The 22,637-nt window shown below is 43.4% G+C and overlaps 1 protein-coding gene across 4 annotated transcripts in view; it reads right to left on the bottom strand.

Annotated features, from left to right (window-relative positions):
* Positions 1 to 627: 627 nt before the first annotated feature.
* CYRIA (CYFIP related Rac1 interactor A) overlaps positions 628 to 22,637 on the bottom strand; it is a 108,433-nt gene continuing 86,423 nt past the window's right edge. For all 4 annotated transcript variants that reach the window (XM_047068568.1, XM_047068565.1, XM_047068566.1 and 1 more), the window contains 9 exons: positions 17,012 to 17,133; positions 15,644 to 15,749; positions 13,673 to 13,809; positions 12,912 to 12,989; positions 12,614 to 12,730; positions 12,444 to 12,523; positions 10,862 to 10,988; positions 6,233 to 6,303; positions 628 to 3,951 (listed from right to left, as the gene is read on the bottom strand). In XM_047068568.1, the coding sequence (XP_046924524.1) occupies positions 3,888 to 3,951; positions 6,233 to 6,303; positions 10,862 to 10,988; positions 12,444 to 12,523; positions 12,614 to 12,730; positions 12,912 to 12,989; positions 13,673 to 13,809; positions 15,644 to 15,749; positions 17,012 to 17,133 (902 nt within the window). In that variant the 3' untranslated portion in view covers positions 628 to 3,887. The remainder of the gene's footprint in view (positions 3,952 to 6,232; positions 6,304 to 10,861; positions 10,989 to 12,443; positions 12,524 to 12,613; positions 12,731 to 12,911; positions 12,990 to 13,672; positions 13,810 to 15,643; positions 15,750 to 17,011; positions 17,134 to 22,637) is intronic.

Raw genomic sequence — 22,637 nt, 5'->3', positions numbered from 1 at the left:
GTCAATGTTTCTATTTACAGAAAATTTCCCATTCCTACTCATTTCCCTTTGAGCTCCAAATCATCCTAATTATTGTGCCTTTGTCTTTTGTATAGGGCACCATGGAAGGTCTTTTTCTGACCTATTGATAGCACACACAATTAGGTCTCAGGTGAAAAGCTTCAAAGGTGCAGGGATGTCCTAAAAATTTCCATATTCAATTTTTAAAAGAATTGCATTAGGGCTTAAGTTTCCTGAAAATTGTACTTATACAGAATAAGTTAATGGCTGACTTTGCTGAATCCATAAAGTGTTACTGCACTCAAAAAATGGAATACATGGGTATTTATTAGGAATTCTTAGCATCCTTGAACAAATAGGTCTCATGCATCTCTAGATATCAATCATGTCTCTGTTTATTCTGTGTCTTTTTTATAATGAATGGTCTTTGCTGAAATGAATAAATATAGCTGGTACCAAGAGCAGAACATTGTAAGTATTTCATGTTGTATATGATGAAGGCGAAAGGCAGATGGTGTGATTTGCTGGTACCCAAAGCAGGTATTTAGCAAGTATAGATGTTCAGCAAATATCTATGATCATGTGCTTATTACCCACTCAAACTTGAACATCATAAAAATAGAGGTATATTTTTAAATATATGTACCAAACTTTAATTTTCATTTCACACTCAAAACTTCTGTACAAAAAGAGGCAAAGCAGGCAAAAAAAAAAAATCACAATGACTTTAGCAAACAACATATGACAATTTTAAAACAGCTTTGTGTATGCAACAGCCTTGATAGATGTAATGGGGAAATTGGGTTCCAAAATTTTTGTCTCTTTAGGATAAAATTCCACTCTTTATCGTTAATATTTTTTTAAAATGTTTGTTGCTGTTTGGGTACAAGATTGAATAAGAATTCTCTGAATTCTGCTGCACAGTTGGATTCCAAGATTGGGTAGGCTTCTTTTTTCTTTTGAGGAAGCATGATATTTTTTTTAACCTAAATGTGATGATGTATAAAAACCTCAGTTTACCATTAATGTCTTGATATAATGATGATGAGTAGAAGCAAATGATGAAGCATGATATTAAACAGTTAAAAGATAGTATCCAAGACTTTCTTTCTGGTTGTTAATCAGTACTGCAGCCCTAATGGGCTACCACAATTCAAAACACTCACTGCCACTTGCTTTCTATTAGTAGTTGTTAGTGATGGATGAAAAATTTCTGCGAACATAGTTATGATGCCAAAGCAGCAGTGCATCTGAGAAATGTAATTTTCACCTGTTGCCTGCCCAAAAATAAATATCTGAGTGATGGCAAACACTGTTTACTTGAAAACTATGAAACATCAAATATGAAATAGAATTAACATTGACATGGATACTGTGGCTAGCACTTTCCCCTAAACCACCCCATGGATCTTGAACACATGTGCATGCAGCACACAAAAAAAAGCATGATTGTTTAAGGACTCCTAATGCCTGGAGGACAGTCTGTTAAAAGAATTTGTCTCCCACAGTAGCTCTGGAGTGGACCAGAGATCCATCACCTCGTAGTGATCACAGACATTCAATTAACTTGTCCTCCTGATAATCATAGGCAATAGTTCAGGCCCTGGACTTTTGAGAATCCATGTACGGGTGAATCTTAGCTTTGAAACAAGGCAGCCTGGCTAAACTGGGGCAGGCCAGCAGCCCCTCCCATATGTTTGGTCCCACTTGATAAAAAGTCTAATTAAAAATTATAAATATGCTCAACTATTTATTCTGCAAGTCCTTTCCTCTCTCCAAGACTTAAGCTCCTCACCCGATAAAGGAAAAAAAATGGACTCCATGATGATAAACATTGAGCGCCTCTATAATTCTTGACAGTTGTTGCCCAAAGATAACACGTGGCTGCCAAATAGAAGATTTCTTAAGCTGAATAATCAATGAATTTGTTCATCCATTGTTACCCCCATTTTCTGGCTTCCTCTAAGGTATTAAAATCCCTAGGCTTGAAAAGGTCGTGAAGGCCATCTAAGTGCATTTCTGTTCTGATGAGAGAACCCCCCCCATCTAGGCAGCTGTACTTGTTCAGCTTGAAAAGCTCCAAGGAAAAAGGTCTTTTCTCTCTCTGTTGACTGACATGTAGATATAAACCAGAGAATCTTTTCTGCCACTTGACTGGGTTTGTTGTTATTGTTAAAAATAAAATAAAATTTAAAAAAAGTATGTTTCCCTTTTTTTTTTTTTTTTTTGGAAGACTCAAGAGAATGCCATCTGGACACTAAAGTCTGGAAATCAATTGTGTCTACAAGTTATTCCTTGGAACATGGTGAATGAAACCCTGATGTACCCAGGCCCAATTTCTGGGATTATCAATCACTGGGCAACTCTTTCCTTCTATCAGAAATAGGCAAATAATAATATAAACCAGACTTAAGGCTGATTTAAAAGTGTCCAGTCTCATCTTATAGTATGTATGCATAGGCCACATGGTGAACAGGGGAAGATTCAGGAGTGAGGTATCCTGGGTTCTAGTCCTACATGGAGTTGATCCTCTTTGACTTCAGCCTTGTCTCATTTCTGTACCGGAGGTTGAGACGGGAGATTTCTAAGATTCCATTCCAAGCTCTGATCTGCAGAAAGGATGACTCTAGGCCTTGCCATATATTCAAATATATTCAATCATCAAGACAAGATGGGGTGATGCTTCCTGGCCTCTGTTTACTAAGGAAGCATGTAAGAGTCAGCCATTTTATTGGCTCATTGCCTTGTAGGGCTCTTGGAGATTGTTTTAACTGCCCATTTCATAGATGAGGAAAGTGAGACACAGAGCTGAAGTGTATTTTCAAAGCTCACACCATGGATCAGTAAGGCTAGGACTCAACCCAGGTACTCAGACCAAAGGTTTAAACATTCCAACCAGCCAGCAGTGTGGTCAGGGAGGAGCTGCCTTTTAAATATTAGGGAACTGGAAAATGCAGGGATTCCCCTCTCTGAATTCCCCAGTTTCCTGGTAACCAATGAAGTACCCTAGGCCTCTGTTGCCGTATGGATGGTCCCCAGAGGACAGGGCTCATTTTAGGAGGGACTGTGTACCCAGCACCCCACAGACAACTGGAATGTCATCAAAATTACTACAGTTTCACAGCCAAAGGGTTGAAGCGGAGAGATGACTGTCCTGTTGCCTGTGTGTCCTTCCTCCCAACCCGTCCCCCACTTCCCAGACAACCACTTTCACAGCTCAGCTATGACAGCACATCTGTCTATTCTCACTTCTCTCTCACAAACTGATTCAAGCACAGGTGATTTTCCTCTTGAAGAATCAAAAGGGAACGTTAGAGGAATATAAATCCAGAATAAATACGTGCAAACAAAAAAGCTGCACATGTGGTCTGCAGTCTGAGGAGAGAGAGGGGGCGTGCTGAATTCGAAACACTTGAATCTGTGTCTTCACATGCATTTTTCTTTTCTTGGATTCCTCTCTCCCTCTGTCAGGATAACAGTTGTGTTTCTTGTAGCCAAGCTGACACAGGAAATCAAATACTTCATGTTTCTATAAGTATACTTCCCAGAGAGATTACACATCTAGATTTAAAACACTACCACAAACTATTAGGAATTTCAGATTGTTACAGGTGTAGTTAAAGGACTCCAGTAGTAAAGATCGAAATCTCCAAATTTTGACTTTGGAGAAGGGGGTTTTGTTTTAGACATCAAAGGTAAGGCTCTCAAGTCAATTTATGCTCTGCTGGGTCGAGTCAGTCAGGATACAAATTAAGGTCCGTGTATTTCAGTGACAAGGAGGAAACGGTTATGTAAATACACAAGTATTAACATCAATCTGTATTAAATTATGTAAACATATACATCTTCTGAGGTCAGTACATAGATCCTCTTCTTTGAGCAGAGCTCTACTGAAGCATTGCTCGAATCTGTTTGGAAGTCGATTCATCATTCAAGTGCTTTGTAGTGAACCTGGATGGAGAGAAAACACTGGGGGTCAGTGTGTAAACAGCACCTGCCAGAGCACCAGGGATGACTCTCAGCCCATCTTGACCTTGAGAGACACAACTGATATTTATAAATCAACCCGGGGCTTGTGCCTTAGACAACTAACCACACTTCAATGCCCAGAGTATTCTCAGACAGACTTAATATTTGATTCTTCTTTCCAAAGGAACTTTGTATTGTGGTTTATTCAACAAGGAGACTTTTGTCTAATCAAAGAATTACACGGGGGAGATATAAGCTATTCCATTTTCCGGGGAGGTAGACGTCACGTGAGTGAGTGCAGGATCTCAACCATCTAGGCTAACCCTGCTGAGTTACAAATTTCAGCATATGGATCGGCTAGCAACATTACCCAAAACTTCAACGTCTATGGTTTTCTACTTTCCTGGGGACTCCTATGCTCACTGCCACCACAAGAGGGCACAAACGCAGGTCAACAAACAAAACCAGGCAGCACATCTGCACCCTCACATTAAGCTGGTATAGGAATGGTTTATGAAAAGGGAAGAAAAGGGAATTAAAGTGTAATCGAACCTTGACCACGTCCTAGACATTTCATGTCAGTTTTCATTTCACTCACTAACTTTGCAGGAGAGGTTACTGCCTCCACTTTACAGACGAGAAAACTGAGATTCAGAGAGGTTTAAATGATCCATTTCAGACCCCAGATCTGACAACATGTGATTTGTGAACCATGCGTGGTTTCTGATTTGGACCCAAATGAGTCTGCCCCAAAAGCCTGTGCTCCTTTCCTTCACTGCACTATCTACAGAAGCCACAAACGCCAACACTCAGAGGCGACTGCCCTGCTTTTCACAAAACCTTGCTTGATTCAATGAAGCTGGAAAGCTAAAAAAAAAAAAAAAATAAGAAAACATCAGAGGCGCCTGGGTGGCTCAGACGGTCGAGTGTCTGACTTCGGCTCGGGTCATGATCTCGCGGTTCGTGGGTTCGAGCTCCACGTCGGGCTCTGTGCTGACGGCTCAGAGCCTGGAGCCTGCTTCTCATTCTGTGTCTCCCTCTCTCTCCGCCCCTCCCCCACTCATGCTCTGTCTCTCTGTGTCTCAAAAATAAATATAAACATCAAAAAAATTTTTAAAAAAATCAGACGTGAGAGTCTCACTGTGCATGGGAAGCCCTCCTGCTGTGAAGTGGGCACCAGTGGAGAAACGCTTGGTTCACGCACAGAATCTGGAAGGCTCCCGTTGTTAATGTTGCATCTGCTCTGAAGAATGATGACCTAGCAACTCCACAAAATAGCATCAACCTCAGTTTCATTCATTTCACGTGTGGCTGTTTCTTCATTTATTAAATGGGGATAATAGATCACCTTCCCTCTGAGTTGTGATGATGAACGTGCTCGGGAGCGGAGAATAAGACGTAAGTGTTGTATGTAGGTAGAAGATTATTGATCCATTCCACTTATACTTATTGAACATTTACTGCATGCACAACACTGAGTGGAACTCGGGAAAATCAAAGATGAATAAGGCAGCAAGGACCATAAACCTTCCAGATTGCAATCCGGCACAGGAATGATTTACACAGTAGTGTGATTCCACAGATTCCTGTAGATGTGTCATAGCTAAAAAATAAGCATCCCTTCTCTAGAGTGTATTAAGCACACGTATCCTTGGGAGAGAGACTGCTTGGGCATTAGTGGTTGGCAGGGAGAAGCTGAAAGGGGCCACCGCTGCCAAAAACTGGGTATTAAGATAGGGTAGAGCAGGGTTTTCATTCACAGCTGTGTATGCAAGACTCCTAGGGAGCTTTTAGAACAAACACAGAGTGGATGCCCGAGTCCCCACCCCAAAGACTCGAATTCATTCGGTCTGGGTTGGAAACTCTGCCTCAGTGTTTGCAAAAGTCCACCACAGTTCTCATGTGCAGCCAGGTGAAGGGGAGAGTGAGACTCGGGAAGCTTCTTCCGGTGAGTCCCCACTTACCATAAAGCAGCGCGGCGGCCCACAGTTAGGCCCAAGACCCGTGGGGTCACACAGACCCAGGGTTAGGTTCTAGCTTGGTGCTCGGCCGGGTGACTTTTGGCAAGTTATCTGATTTCCCTACATCTCAGTTTCTTCCCTCTGTAGAAAGGCTATGATAAAAACGATGCTGACTTCAGCTGGTTGTTGGAAAGATTAAACGTGTGAAGACATGCACGAGGTTCTGCCTGGTGCTCCAGTGCCGGGTCCCTAAAGCATCTAGATTCGCAGTCTCTCGGAAGGGGCGCAGGGTTGAGGCTCACCTGAGGGCATTCAGCAGCCCCTCCACACTGTCCGGGGCCTGTTCCTTCAAAACCTTTATGCAGCCTTTCATCTAGGAGGAGAAAGCACCGCATTTTGTTAATACTACAGCAATTGCGTCCATGATAGTATCTGTTCAAACAACCATGTGTGCATGATCAGATCACATTACTTCTGCCTGGAGAAATCACACACAGAAACGACCAGCAGACCTCCCTAATCCCTCACGTTAGCGAGAGGTCGCCTCTGGGCACTTCTAGAAGTTGTGTATCACTTCTCACACTCTACTGCCATTGAACGTTTCACGTGTGTGGCATTGAGGCTGTGACCCTGGCATTGAGGCTGTGATCTTGGCATCGAGGCCGTGATCCTGGCATCGGGGCCGTGATCTTGGCATCGAGGCCGCGATCCTGGCTCGCACTCCAGAGCCACATGCAGGGCATTCCTCTCAGTGGTTGCTCGGTGTAGACTGACTGCCTGAAGGACAAACCTGATGATTTTTCCGCCATCCCACTTTCCAGGGTGCTTTTCCTCCTTTAGCTGATGGACTGGCAAACACTTAACTTTTTTTCTTCGCTTTCTTTCTCTCTTTTTTTGAAAGGACACAGCTAAAGACCAACACCAGGAGGCCTCATCTCACCTCACGACCTTCACCAGGTAGAAGTAACCACCACCTCTTTGTGTTCCTAATAGTAGGCTGGCATTTATCAGGGAGCCTTGGAGACTGAAGCACCCAGATCAGTCTGTCTCCCTCACTAGATCAGGGGAGGACTGGTGAAGGCCACAGGTTAAGAATGTGCGTGCTTGGAGGCAGGCTCCTTGGGGTTCCTCCATTCTTGCGTTATTTAGTACCTGCGTGGACCTACACAAGTTTTTGGTCTTTTTGTGTGCCCTTGGAATATAATTTATTCATAATTTGGGAAGTGTAAGAAAGATACATATATAGAGATCACATTCCATTATGCGTAGCCTAAAATTTTTTTTGACAAAGGAAGTATCTCCCTGCAAAAAATACAATCACTCATCTTCAACTCAGATGTTCACACTCTGTATTAAATTTGGGGAGACTAAGGAGCTCTTTTATAATGGTTTCTTATAAATATTTTCTGTGGGTATGCTTCTGGTATGTAGGAAGCTTTATCTTACAGCCTAATGGACCCTGATAGCTTGATGGAGGTAGCCAGAAGCACAGGGTTGAGAATCATTTGGGAGTCACATATAGGCTCATCAGGAAAGAAATGCCATGGGCAATCAGAGATGTCTGTCATGGGTGCAGGGTGGGGGTAGGCTACAAACATGCCAGGTATGTGTCACTTGCAAGGATGGAATCAAGCTCAGGGATGCACAGATTTGGTCCCTCTCCCAGTGGACTTCATGGTCTAGTGGAAGGAGGGAGAGAAATAGCTCATCAGCAGTGTGAAAAGTGTTCTTGTAAAACATGCCCGAAGAGCAATGATGACTTGAAAAGGGGAGAAGAGCAGTAGCTGCTCTTTGGGAATTTCTAGTTCTGTCTCAGCCTGATTATAAAGCCTTGGGTGTGAATACGACCCAACCAGGGATGTAGTCGGGCCCAGATCCAGTGAGAGTTTAATAGCATGTTAAGGAGTTGGCAGGCCTTTGCCTGTAGAAAACACCCCTGGCAGGTGCTAAACAATCTAGCAATGTCATCAATATAGGAAGGGATCAGAAGGATGCAAGTCTAAGGATGGAAGGGTCAGTGAGAGCCCCTGAGGCTGTCGAGCGTGAGAGCAGCAGTGACATGGAGAATCATGGGGAGGCAGGAGTATGGATCCGAGGTCCGTCCAGTCCACGGGACCCGGTGACTGATAAGATATGGGGGCGAAGAAGAGGAAAGAAAATAATTCCAGGCTCCAAGGGACAATTCCTGGTTTCCAGCTTAGATGTCGGGTCAGAAGATGATGAAACACCTGAGGCAGGAACCCAGGAGAAAAGGTTTGTAAGGGAAAGGATGGTCTTTGATTTGGTGCCGGCCATGTTTCAGGTGTCCAGAGGAGGTTGGGTCTGGAATTCTCGGTGAGCTTTGGGCTGGAGACCGGGGTTAAGGAGTGATTCCTTATCAGATTATTACAGAAGTCTAAGGAAATCAGCAGAAAACACCACCTCACTTCAGCCTGGCTTCCTGGAACCCAAGGATAGCATCTGTTCTCTCAATGACCCAACCCCGCTGGGCCTCGGTGACTTTTCTCTGATGATTCATTCCTCCAGAAGTACTCTTCCTTCCCTCTTTCTACTTGGGAAAATTCTACCCCTTTCCCAAGATCCACCTCAAACATCACCCTCTGTCTCTCCTCTAAGCGGAATCAGCTTCTCCCTCGTCTGGGTTTCCAGGGCATTTTCTTCGTAAGTGCAGATAACAATATGCATCTCAGGGTTTCACAAATAAAGGCTTGTCTTTTCACAGTTGATGATATCCTAAGGATTTATAAACCCAGTGCATGTAGCTGCTGGCTTAGCAGCAGACTGGCATCTGAAGGAGCTCCTTTATGTCATCAAAGAAAATGGCCCATGTTGAACACATGTTGCGTTAGGTAAATCTGAAACTTTCTCGGAGAAACATGCAGACTTCAGTAGGAACAAAGCCTTCTTAGTGAGATCGAAGAACAAATACAGTTCATGAAGACTATGTGTGGTTAGATTTAACATTATATCATATTTACGACCTCACCAGACTCAGTAAATGACAAGCAAGGACAAGCTGTTTAAAGGTTAGGGTTACAAGACATAATTGTACCTAGTATATTTTTATTTTTTGACTCTGTGACAAGTTACCAAATGGCACTGGTAAATGAGAATGTCCCGTGAGTTACCATGTAATAAACTCCATCCACATTCAAATGATATTCATGGAGTTATTAAGAGTTATTTACACTCAGTCCATAGTATAAAAAATGTTAAAGCCTCACAAAGAATACAGTAAAAATATTTATTGGTATGAAAAAAAAAATCCATGCTATGCTGTTATGCAAATAAATGTTTTAAAAGAGCATTTATAGCAGGGTGCTAATTTGTTAGGTACACACATGCATCTACACAAACATCCATATAAAAAGAAGGGAAGAAGAGGGGCGCCTGGGTGGCGCAGTCGGTTAAGCGTCCGACTTCAGCCACGTCACGATCTCGCGGTCCGCGAGTTCGAGCCCCGCGTCGGGCTCTGGGCTGATGGCTCAGAGCCTGGAGCCTGTTTCCGATTCTGTGTCTCCCTCTCTCTCTGCCCCTCCCCTGTTCATGCTCTGTCTCTCTCTGTCCCGAAAATAAATAAACGTTGAAAAAAAAAAAAAAAAAAAGAAGGGACGAAGATAGGCTGCCATTATCGACAATGGTCATCTGTCTGTGGTAAGGTTACTACAGATACATTTAACATTCTGTATTTTGATTTCCTAGATTTTCCTAATTTTTTATACTAAACACTTTTTTTCTTGGCAAACACAAATCACTGCCCTAAAAATAGTACTCTATGAAGACCCATGACTAGCTGTGCTAGGAGGGGAGAACTGCAAAATGAGTAACCCAAGTTGCATTTCTAACTGATAAATTTCCTTACATCCTTCTGACTCGTGGTCCCTCTGGGCATGAAGACTTTCTGTTGGCACAGCACTAAAGCATGAGAGATGCTGCTCTGTGCAGTTGAGTAAAAACAGAGTGTGCTGCCCAAACTTAGCATTGTCAGAATAAGTTAATACCAAGAGGTCCCATTCTGCCCTTAAAAGGCTTTATATGTATTTTTTGGTTTATTTATTTGGTGGGGGGAGGGAATTAAAGAGAGAGAGAGAGGGAGAGAGAATCCCAAGCAGACTCTGTGCTGTCAGCACAGAGCTCGATGTGGAGCTCAAACTCACGAACATGTGATCGTGACCTGAGCTGAAATCAAGAGTTGGATGCTTAACCGACTAAGCCTCCCATGTGCCCCGAAAAGGCTTTATATTAACACATGAGACACACTATTGGGTTGATGCTGCAGACAGAAAATCCAGAATGCTAAGTGCTCTGGGGCCAGAGGAGAAGGGAGGTTCTGAGCATGCAGGGCACAAGAGATGTGCTCCTGGATGAGGTGACATTCGTGGAGTGTCTTAAAAGAATCCCCACATCAGAAAGAAGGGACGGCACTCTGGGCAGGGCAAAGGGCTCAAGTATATCCCGATGACAAGAAAAGGCATGGCATTGGGGTGAAGCCACCAGCTGGGGGCGGCAGGACAGGAAGTTGGAATACTGTTTGAAATGTGACCATATCTTGCCATGTCTTGCAATCCAGTATCTCCCAATGCCGCTAACTTTAAGATGCCTATAACATATAAAAATATATTCATATGGCACACCGGATACGTTGAAGGGGAAGTTTGCAGCTAAGTGACTATTCATCTGCTCAGCTCCTCTACCGGCTGAGGGGATTAGTGTCTCTGTGCTTCTGCTGTGCTTTTTGATCGGATGTCTGGCTGTAAGCACATGAAAAAGATTGGGCTTCTTGCTATGAGGACGGCTGCCACGAGGGGGCTTGCCCCTGGGGAGAGATCCCTCTCAACGGGGAACGGAGGAGAGAGAGAGAGAGAAGCAAGGTCTGTTGTGCAACACTCACGAGCTCTTATTTAGAAAGCAGAGTTCATAACTATTCTTACATCGATCTTGGATGTCTTGCAGAAAGCTCCCACGGGATGGACGTGGTCATAGAGGATGATTACTCCCACCATCACCCTCATGCAGAACATCAGCGTTTCTTCGCTTGTAAACCTACTCCTGTACTCCCTGGAAGAGAGAAGAAATGGCAGCTGTGTTTCTTCTTGCCAGAGCACGTTCATTTCTGGCTACTTTAGACTCCTCCAATCATCTCTTGAGAGCAATCCCATACCTGCAACAACCAGGTTAATACGCTCTTAAAGAAACCCATGATGATCATTCTCCTTGAATCTATCCAATCAGCAATTCAGTGTGAAAATAAGGTAAATTAGAGGGCAGTAAATTCTCTTCTCTTCTGCCCTTCAGCGGGCCAGCTCATCACGTACATCACTCCCCCCCACCCATCAATCTTGAATATTTTATAGCGGGTCCCTCTGGCTGTCCAAGATTATAGAGAATAATGGCTTCATTATGGAGAGAAAGAATCAGGCTCATTGCTACAGAGCAGCGATCATGTCTCCAGTCGGAGTAACTTCCTTTGTTAAGACACAGGCTGCAGATTGAATTGGATTGGCAAAGATGCGTAAAAGAAATTATGTACCATTCACTGGGCCGGGAGTACTTGTGGAGTGTGAATTTTGTTCACTTACCTTGACAGGGTCCCTGATGATTCAGATAATTCAAGATAATTTTAGAGGCTTTCTTAACATCTCTCTCATTATGAATTAGGCCCACAATGAAGATGATTACTATTTCTGTCTTGGAACAAGTCTTAACTTTGGTATAAGTGAAATATTTGAAATTAACACCATCTTACATATGAACAGAGCATCACATTTTATAAGGTGCTTTTGATGTCTGTGGCCCTCCCAAGCCCTCTACAGCACAGATGACACTATGGGAACTTCATCAGAGGAGGAAACTGAGGCCCACACAGGCCATTTCGCTTATCTGCCGGCACACAGAAGTAGCTAAAGAGATAGCTGGAGCCCTGACTTGTGGGTGTGTATCTCCTCATTACTGTGCTGCCTCACCATTAACGACCTCAGCCGTTTCGAAAATCTAGCAACTAGTTTAAGCACAAAGAAACTAAGAGAGACAGACAGACAGAGACAGAGAGGGAAGGGAAGGGACAGAATGAGAAGGACAGATGGAGAGAAATCTCCATTATCACCCTTGCCGCAGTCCTACCACTTCTACCCTTTGTTCTAAATCTTCTGTCAAATCTTTCCTCCCACATACTCATAATAATACCCAGTCATTTAGGCCAACCCTCCACGTGGCCCTTCCACATCTTCCACAGCATCTTTGATCTGAGTCACAGTTCTGCCATCTAACAAGCTATGCAGCCTTTGGGAAGTCAGTGAACCAATTTGGACCTCAGCTTCTTCAACTACAAGTTGGGGCGACTTACACTTAGCATCCAGCGTTCTTTGTGAAATGGATTCAGATCATATACATGGCCATGTTAACGTGTTGACCCAAATGTCACCATCGTCGTCACCGTCATAATCGTCAACATATTAACAGGCCCTCTCTATCTAGGTGAACCCTGACCGTGAATCCACCACCGATGGAACTTACGGTGTTTCCAGCATGACTTTACAAACACTTGTCATCGTACTGAGGCAGTCTGTGGTGTTCTCTATTGGCAGGGTTTTGTTCTAAGAGGGAGACACAGAAGGAGGTTAGTCCTGCTAGCAGCTTTTACGTGTAATTCAGAAAAAAGGACCTCGGCGCGTAGTTTCACTCACTTCGGAGACAAAGTGCATGGTGGCGTTGCTGAGGGTTTTCAGCATTGGCGTGGCTTCTGCGTAGAAGAGGGACATTCGATTGGCCATCTCATTATTGACTTCATTCTCAATGTCTAGCTGATGAAAGTAAGAAGAGAATATGCAATTGATAAACAGATGGCCAAAAATCCCGACACGATGTCTGCTGGAAAGGGAATCACAGAAGAGGGCTGGCTTCTCCCTGTGCCCTGCCTGATGCAGAAATCAGAGGAAGACATGGGGAATGGGCACACACAGACCAGGGGACCCAGGGGCTCACATGCATGTTGTTGATGCGGTTGCGGCTTATCGTCCTTCTGTAGTAGCTGAAGTCATTCTGAATGGCTGGGTTCCTCATCTGAAATTCAGAAGAGAGGAAAGAAGGTCATCTCTCCACATCAGATGGGGGATGCGCATTAGGAGCCCAGACACCAGACTATATAAACATAATAGGACGTCTCTTGGTTGTAACAGTCAAAGCAACTTCTGGTTAAAAATAAATACTCAGAGGGGTGCCTGGGTGGCTCAGTCAGTTGGGCGACCAACTTCAGCTCAGGTCATGATCTCCCAGCTCGTGGGTTCGAGCCCTGCATCAGGCTCTGTGCTGACAGCTCGGAGCCTGGAGCCTGCTTCGGATTCTGTGTCTCCCTCTCTGTCCCTCCCCTGCTCACACACTGTCTCTCACAAAAAAACTATACATTTAAGACAATTTTTTAAAATCCTCAGAGCCTTATTATTTTATCGTATGGCTACAAGCTAGATTTCAGGGAAAGAATCCTTGTTCTCCATCAGGATGGAGTCCTTCTCCACTTGAAAAGGATTCCTCTTATTGAATTTGGCAGATTTTGAATTTCTGTTTATAAACCACTGACCTACATCACTTTTACTGTAAGGAAGGCAAATTCTCAGCTTACATGTCTCTGTAGGGAAGGAGACACCTCTTACTCACTGATTCCCCACCCCACGGCATTAGCAGAGTGCCTGTACACGGTAGGTACTCAGGACAAGTTTGTTAAATTGTCTGAGCGTGTGCGGTCTAACCTTGAGCTCATCAAATCGAAGGGTAAAATGAAGAATTTCCGCAAACTCCTTCGCCAGGGCCTGCTCCCTCTCCAGGTGTTGGGTCGGTGTGTAGGGCGGACAGGTCAGAGATTCTAATAAACTCTGAAGAGCTTTTTCTGAAAGTCAAAGTGAGTAATACACATTTGAGGTGGCCCACGGAGATTCTTCAAAAAGCATAGTTCTTAGGTCCTGCAGACATTCTCAGAGATAACCTTTCTTCTCCATGCTTTTTGCCATAACTGTGTGCAGGGTGATGTGTGTGGATAAGAAGAGGGAGCCCATCATGCCTGAGCAGACTGCCTCCCCTGCGACCCCCAGGGCCACACAGATTCATCTGAGTCTCTCAGAGCTCGGCTGAACTCTCCGGTGTGCACAGTGCTAACTCCTGCCACTGTTCAGAAACCACAGATACGTGTTTTTGGATCATGTGTAGGAGAGAGCCTTTCACGACAGGGGAGGAGATGAGGTGGCCCAGAAAACATGGCTAGATAACCTGCACTGCAGGGAAAGACTTTGGGTCCCTTTCCAGCTCGTCTCTGCCCCTATACTCCAACCTGATCCAGGGGAGCTTTCCTGCAAACCCATTGTGATACCGACCTCCATTATTGTCCCCGAAACAGTCTCATTAAATCCTCTTGTCCATTTCCAAACATTCCCTCCAGTTTTTCCTTCAACGTATATCTAACAATGCCAAGTCGTTTAACCAATCCTTGACAGCAAGGGTTGGAACCAAACTATGGCACACAGGCCAAATCTGGCCCACTGTCAACTTTTGCAAATAAAGTTTTATTAAAACACAGTCACACTTTGTTTCTGTTCCTTAATGTGTGGACCATGGCTACTAATGTCCTACAATGGCAGAGTTGAGCAGGTGCAACAAAGATAGGCGGGCCCAGGAGCCTAAAAGATTTATCATCTGCTCTTTACAGTAAAGTTTGCGGGCACCTGATCTACGGTTTTTAATGGTCTTTTACAGCATCTTCACAAGGACATCTCTTGCCGTTTCCGTTTATGGGAATGCCTGGCCTTCTGAGTCAGCCAGTTCTACCTTGGTGGTATCTTTTTCCTTCTGTTAAAAATCTGGCTCATTAAGATTTCAGTTCATGGGGTCTAGATACACACTTTGAAGAAACAGAAAAAGGAAACAGAGAAGAAGCTATCTGAGAGTCTTCAGAGGCTCTCTGTTCTTACAAAACTGTTTTAGCTCATTCAACCACTTCCTCTGGGTCTTAGCTTCAAGTTCTCTCGACACCATGGCTATTATTCTCCCCCAATTTTTTTATTTCTCTGTTTAACTCTTAAAATATGGCATTCACTTACAGAAAAAGTAAAGTAGAACATGACTACCCCTTTCTTCTTTCTAGATATATTACATTAACTGATGGAACCTCAGAGAGCTGTATCCTGGGGGGAGTGGTTATATCACATAGGTGGACACATCAAGCTTCCTGTCAACCAGACTTGACTTTACTCTTGCTTCTGCAAAGCCATTCTGAACCTGTACAGGTTGCTTTTAAGGCTAAAGAGCGGAATGTTGTTTGTTTTTCCTGTGTTTTAACTATATTAAATTTATCACATGACTCTAACCAATCAAGTTCTTTTTTGGATTAGTCGGTGATCTGTTTCAACTCCCCTGTCATTTAGAAATGTGGTCAGACCACAACAAAATTGTTACGAGTGAGACTTAGCTGAGAACAAGACTAGAGGGACACCCAGGAGCAGAGACACCCCCAATGTGCCAAGGACCTCAGAGGAAGGAACTCTGAGATGAATTTAAGGGAATGAAAACCACACGTGTTGTTGTCCATGAGTGGCCTCTCCTAAGACACTGCCGATGGATGTGGGACATCTCTCAGGTCACTGAGCTAGCTCTTCCTGCTTCTTTCTCAAACTCTGTAACATAACATAACTCCGTCACACACAGGATAAAAACTACACGTACATACTCACCTAGCCTTATGGAAAATTCATAAAATCTCTTTAGCCTCACAACCAGAGGACACACTGCATTCCAAGCTTTTTCTTGAAGCTGGATGTCGTTGGGATTTTGAATCGCCTACAAAAACGCGACAGAATTGTCTGTTTAAAAAAGAAGCAATAGCCTCCACATCAAAATGCCTCAAGACTGAGAAAGTATGGTAGTTGAAGAAAAACACAAGTCCTGATCTATTTTGCTAGTGTGCTCTTAAACTGACATCGGTTCACGGGACTGTCCTCCAAGATGCTCAGTTAGAATGAGATTTTAGCACTTGACCATAATGCAAATGACCCTACAATCAGATCCTATATCATCTTACTTGTTTCTCTTACTTTAAATGCAAAAACAAAAAAAAAAAACCATGCAAATCTGATTGGAAGCAATTCAGCCTTCCTCCATCACGTTTTGATTCTACTAAAGTCAAGCCAGTGTTTATTAGGAAGTGCAGGTCCCGAAGATGTCTTTCTTTCTCTACGATACATATTACATTCCTTCCGTTCTGTGATGTTACCTAAATTACCTAAATTAATGGGGACCACGACGTAGAATAACCACCTTTGAGAAGCTGTCACTTTCTTAGAAATGCTGTTTTGTCTGGGTTGCAGCAGCTTAAGGACTAGAGCGTTAGTGGTGTTTTTTCCAGAAGGATGGCGGCAGTGGCCGTAAAGTGTGTGTGTTAAGTGAGCATGTGTGCACATTTGTGTATGTGTTGATGCTGCCACAAAGCTAATTATTTCACATAAAAGGAGTATCAAGTTTCTTGCCTTTAAGGCATTATGCAGCCTTAAAAGCCATGTTGGCAATTTTGTTTTGGTTGTTGTTTTTCAGGTATTTATTTATTTTTTTTTAATCTCAAGTCATTGCAAGATGATAGACCTACAGGCTACTTAAAGCAAGGCTAAAGCAAGGCAGCTCATGGCGGTTGTTTCTGATACTGTGGAACCTGCCAAAACTCTTACAAAATGCTGGAAGTCTGTGCAAACCCAGACCTCATGACTTATGCTTCAACTGTTGTCCATAGGCTTTGTATGGACGTTTCCCTTAAATGAAGTAATATACCGATCTATCGTTGTTTAAACGTCAGTCCTGTGATAACAAATGTATGACGGAGAAAAGAATGGCTAATATTTTACACGGTCTACCGCACCGTGTGTTCAGATTAATGTACTAGAATAAAAGGGGCCATTCATACTTTTTTAAAAAACACATTACCCTCCTTGTTCTTCCTAGTACACTAGGAAATACTAGGGCTATTACTTAATCTTGCTGGGTGTGTGTGCGTGTGTGGGTTTCCCTTCTCCTCCGAGGGTGCTGTCAGCTCAGTGTTATCATTGGCATACATCTCGGATCTCTGGCCCCGCGCCCTTGTAAGCTTGCAGGTCTGCGAGGATGCTCTCAGAATCCTGGAGGACGGCGCTGATCTGGTTCCATATTTCCCTCTCTCCTTCCGTGGGCTGGGCATCTGAGCAGAAGGGAAACCAAAAGACACAGAGGGCTCGTGTTTACAGACAGCTTGGGAAGAAGATTAGCATTCAGTCTACCTGATAGACAGTCCTATTTGATTCCTACAGGTTTGGTCTTTACTCGTTGACATAATAAGCTGCTAGGAAAGGAAACTAACACGATTTCTGTATGTTACTTAGTTCGAAACAGTCATCGGTCTCTCTGCGCACGTCAAACCAAGCATGCTGGAATCACTGCGGGTACTGTATTTGTTTGTGTAGAACATGCTTTTTGCACACCGATTATCATGTGCCAAGCAGTTAACTGGGTGACAGAAGAAATAAATCTTGTTTTTTGGGGTCCACATTTAATAGGAGAAGCTACTGAATATTTCTGTTCTGACTAAAAGCCTGTGACTCTGAGTACAGACGGGAAAAGCAGTCCCCCTTACATTTCCACATAAAAAATAAGCTTAAAATATTAGATAATCCTTCAGAGCCATGAAGGAGATGTATCTTTCTGGAACACAATGACACGGAGAAAGCATTGAGACTTCCCATTGAACATGAACTCAAGAAGTACAGGAGTTTTTTTTTAAAGAGACCTGTACTGTTCATCTTTGGTCTTGACTGTAAATGCTACTCACAAGAATAAGTGACACATTCAGGCTTACATAAATGAAGAGCATATTCTGATAACCACAGAAGCATTTCCCTTAGCTCCAAATTCCCACTTGATTACATTCCTGTAGGTAATATATGTTCTTGTCCCTTTGAGTATTTTGCGGGGGTTGGTGGGTGGATTTTGGTGGTAAATCTCACAATACCTATAAAATAGGTTGCTTGCCTGGGCTAGTGAGGAAAGTAGCCTCCATCCCAAGCAAAGGCACTGCTAATCGAAGGGGGATAGAGGTCACCTCTTAAAAATTTGTTTTCAAAAATCCCAGTCCTAAGGTAGTGAATTCTCTCAGGAGACCCCACTCATGAAAGGGTAAGTTAGAGTTATGTTTGTTATAACATTCCCCAGATCAAATCCCAGTTTTGACAAGTCTCGGTGGGAGCACCAAGGGCTGATCCTGAGAAAGGTAATAATTCACAGGTGTTACTCTGGGAGTATAACAGACAGAATTCCGGAGCTAGGTGACACTGAAGTACGGTGCTGACCATGCCGACGGGGCTTACAGGAGGGCTGAGTATCAGAGGAAGGGTTGGGCCAGATGCGGCTGCTTCTGCTTCGGCCGCCACCTGCTGGACCTCCACTAATCTGAGGCCAGAGCTTTGAGAAAAGATGCCCATTTTTAGATCATTTTCCTTACCATGTCTTGCTAAGACCTAAGAGATTGGTGGAGTTACCCGGGAAATGAAGGGTGAAACTCATCAGAGTATGAGAGTTCTCTTTAGAAAGAAAAATCCCAGGTCCCTATAGACTATTCGGATATTTTGCAAACTCTGCCTTTTAGGAAGGAGATGGATTTCAATGAGAGAAGGGGTAAGGACTGAAGTGCGCGTGCACCAGGATTCAGAGAAGGAAAAGACCAGTGTGGTGTGGGAGGAGAGACAACCACTCAATATAAAGGATGGGCTTGAGCTGGCTGGCTGGAAGGCCGAAGGGAGTGCGACCTGAAGAACATGACAGAGATCTGGCAGGTTATGGTACAGATCCTAGCCTGGGAGGCAGAGGGGCAAGAGGAAACGTGTTATTCCTTTATCCTTTTCTGCCCTTCCACTGTTTCCATAAAATTCTTTGGTGCGATGACATGCACGTTATTAATCACTTCGTAGGCTATCCTTTCCTGCTTTCCCAAACTTTTCTCAAAGGATGTCCTAAATAGAAACCATTAAAACCTCATGAGCTAGGAAGCCTGTCACTGAAGACAGCCTTTCAGTGAGCAGAATTCCAGGGCTATATCTGAGTAAGAAGAAAGTCAGGGAAGAGAACCGTGTGACAAAAATGCAGCACAGAGGTCCCAGAAAACAAGGAAAAACAAAAGCTCATTCCCTCCAACCCTCTCCTCCTTTGGATGAATAAACTGAAAAATCATCAGCCAAAAAAGGCAATTTCCTAGAAAGAGAGAGAGAGATTTGAAGAGGAAGAAAAGAAAAATAGGCTGTGACCAAGATTCTGAGGGGTGAGTCTCTTTGAATGTTAATTAGAAAGCAGTATGTAAAGAAGGCACTTGGAGACCAGAAAAGGAAGCCTTCTGAACTTGGCTGTCACGGTGACTCCATCTCAGCAAATCACCCCTTGGTAAGTTTTAGACAAAACCAAATTAAAGCGAAGTGGCTGGAAGAAGACAGCCGGACAAACACAAAAACCCATTCTTCTGGTGATTAACACAAAAGGAGAAAATTTTCAGTCAGTTTTTGAAAACAGAAGCCTTTCTTAGGCGCTTCAAAAAGACGGTTTCTAATAGCGCAGCCCCAAAGGGGTCCTGGCTGCAGACGGGCAAGCTTCACTCTCGCTCCCAAGTGAAGGGAATCTCGCTGATCCAACTCAACACTGACCCTGATGTGACCATAAAGAGCTGGACGAACAACTTGGGGCGGCGTCGCCTCTCTCTCAGAGGTGGCAGGTTTGGGGCTTCAGCGAAGCGGGTTCCATCATACAGTAACCCTCTCCCGGCACCGCAGTGACCTATGAAACAGGACCCCCGGTCACAGCCTCTCTCTCTGGGGAGATGTTTCTTTTGGCAGATGTCCTGGTGTCTTCATAAAAAACGTTTCTCATATGGCCCCATTTAGCAGGGGTGGGGTGGGATGGGAGAAATCCAATCCATCAGTCCTTCTTCATCCTGACTTAGAAATGTGTCGGCTCATTTTCTTCCATAATTTGTTAGTCTTAGCGGATGCCCTCTTTTTTCTCTCCTTCCCCTGTCATGGAACCGAAGTCCCCTCTTTCAGCTAACAATGAGGCCCTTGATGCTGGCTGCATGGTCCCTACCTTCTGGGGACTCAAATCACAAGTGGGGTCAACTTCCAGGGTGGAGAGTACAGACTGGGAGAAGCTCTAATCTGTGTATTTTGCTTTTTCAAATAGAAAGAGGACGGTGTAACCCTAAGTGACATTCGGCATCGGCTCATATACCTATGGAAGTTCATGATTCGTTCTACTTTGATCCCCCAGCTAAGTGATTAGACAGCCAGGACTAATGAACGAGAATCTGATCCATTAGGCTGCGGGACTCTGGCCTTATTTGTTTCGTTAAACCTCCAGGACCTAGTGCAATGCCTGGTACATAATGCCTGCTCAAGAAAGATTTGCTGATTCAAAGAACTGAATGAATGATTTGTCACTCACACTATGTCTTATGACGATTTTTCTGCTTGTCTTTGTATTTGGCGATCTTTGGAGACAGAGTCTATATTCTTATTCTCGGTGCCTCCATATGTCCTACCCATTGGAGACACTCAGTGCGTATGTCATGACTCAATAAATAAATGAGGACGTTGACCAGGTGGTAGAGAATGTGAGTGTTGGGAAGCACTAAAGGAAGTGAAGATCGTGTTACTTCTGGATCCTCTCCTCTGTCTCTTCTTCCCAAATGGCTTCTATACTGTTACCTCTCTCTCACTGTTACTGTTTATCTATCTATACCTATATCATCTATATCTATCTATATCTATATCTGTATCATCTGTATCTATACCCATATCATCTATACCCATATATACCATATCTATATCTATATCTATATATCTATCTATCTATATCTATCTATATAGATATCTACATATCTATCTATATAGATATCTACATATCTATCTATATATCTATCTATATAGATATAGATAGATAGATATAGATATATGTCTATACCTCTATCTCTATCTCTGTCTCTCTCTATATCCATCTACCTACAATCAAATTGGCTATTCGTACTTTCATTAACACTTGTGTTTTTAAATCAGCCATCATTTAGCTACAGCCTCAATGTCTCTTCAGTGTGGTTAATACACTATTAGGATATTTGTTGAGTGAAAAACCGCACTGAAGTTGACCATCCCAAGTTTAAGGCTGTTATCACTTGTTTTCCAGAATATCCCTTTAAGAGGCTTTGGGGTCTCCATATTCAGATTCAGTTGGTACCCATGTTTTAAAAATGTATGGTGTCTTCAGATGTCAAAGAGAAACATCTTGCAAAATTGGTGATTGAAAAGGTCTGCTGATATTCAACCTATCAGCCACCTCCTAAAGCACTTGCTGAGTGAATAGGAACTCTGAATTATGGGTTTTTTCTATTTTCAACACAAAGATTGACCTTTTGTCAAAGGTACACACACGTGCCTATGCCCACCAATAACATTATTGATGGAAATGAGTCCTTATTGTCAGTGGTAGCCGGTGAATCTCTCGGTGATGTTTCTTCCGAGAATCACATTCTAAAATTCTAATCATTGTCAATTATTTCATTGCCATTGAGAAGAATAGTTACATCAGGCTGGGCTGCTCTAGTCTAACAATAAAGCTGTTAAAAAAAAAACCTGTGATTTACACAGGCAATTTCAGAAACCAATACTTTGAGGGGCCCTGGAACAAGCCCATCCAGGCCATTCCCCAGGGAATGATTTAAACCCCTGTTCTGGACTTGCTATTGTGGAAGGTATGAAAATGTATCATGTGCACTGTGACCTTGAATACATTGTCAAGAAATCGCTGAATTCCAAGTGCCTAGAATTTTTAATGGAAAAATACCCTCTATCAATGATTACTAGCTCAATTTGCTAGTAATTATGGATATTAACAGCCAGGATTCTGGTGTCACTGGGGTCAGGTGGAGGCTTTGCCATGGAGGACTGTGATGTTTACTGAGAGCAGAATGCCTAACATTCCACTGTGTGGATGGAGAGGAAGGTGGCTGAGTGCTATGCTTGTCAGGAAGGAACATCTTTGGTGAACATACCCCAGGGCACAAACCAGGCTGTCAAATCAAAGTGTTCTTATCTTTGTAAATCAGCCAACAACACACTCTGTCTTCACAAGCATCGGGAACACACATACCTTCTCTTAACAACCTATTCAGGACTGTATGGAAAATCTGACAGAGAATCAAACAGATCAACTGAAGATAATGTGAGTAGAAGACACAATTTATTTGGAGATGTCTTTGGCTTTGAAGGAAGCTCTGGCCTTTCATCAATAGGATATATTGCTATCTCTGCACCTCGCCAGCTGTTGTATAAACAGTGAAGAAAGGTACAGCACAAAGATTTGCCCAAACCATAGATTAAATCCATAGCTCTTCTTTTCCACCACGTCCTTACTTCTCTGCCCCTCGCCCCTTCAGGATAAACGAAGATACACAGCTAATTATCTATGATTAACATTTGGGGATATAAAGCAGTAATGATTTACAGCAGAATGCTAACTGCTTACAGAAACCCCATAAAATTGCAAAGATCCATTGGAAAATGTGTGTAACTGGGCTGACATATTTATTTGTAGAGGAACATTAGTTGTCCTGCACCAGAGCCCAGAGCCCTCTCCTATGGAATTTCCGATGAGGTCCTGTATAAAGCAGGAAGG

The sequence above is a fragment of the Lynx rufus genome, unplaced genomic scaffold, assembly GCF_022079265.1.
Source record: "Lynx rufus isolate CCGP_SWC_20201006 ecotype Redwood Valley unplaced genomic scaffold, mLynRuf1.p SCAF_8, whole genome shotgun sequence".
Classification (NCBI taxonomy): Eukaryota; Metazoa; Chordata; class Mammalia; order Carnivora; family Felidae; genus Lynx; species Lynx rufus.
Note: the sequence above shows the minus strand (reverse complement) of the source record. Positions and strands in the feature narration are given on the sequence as shown.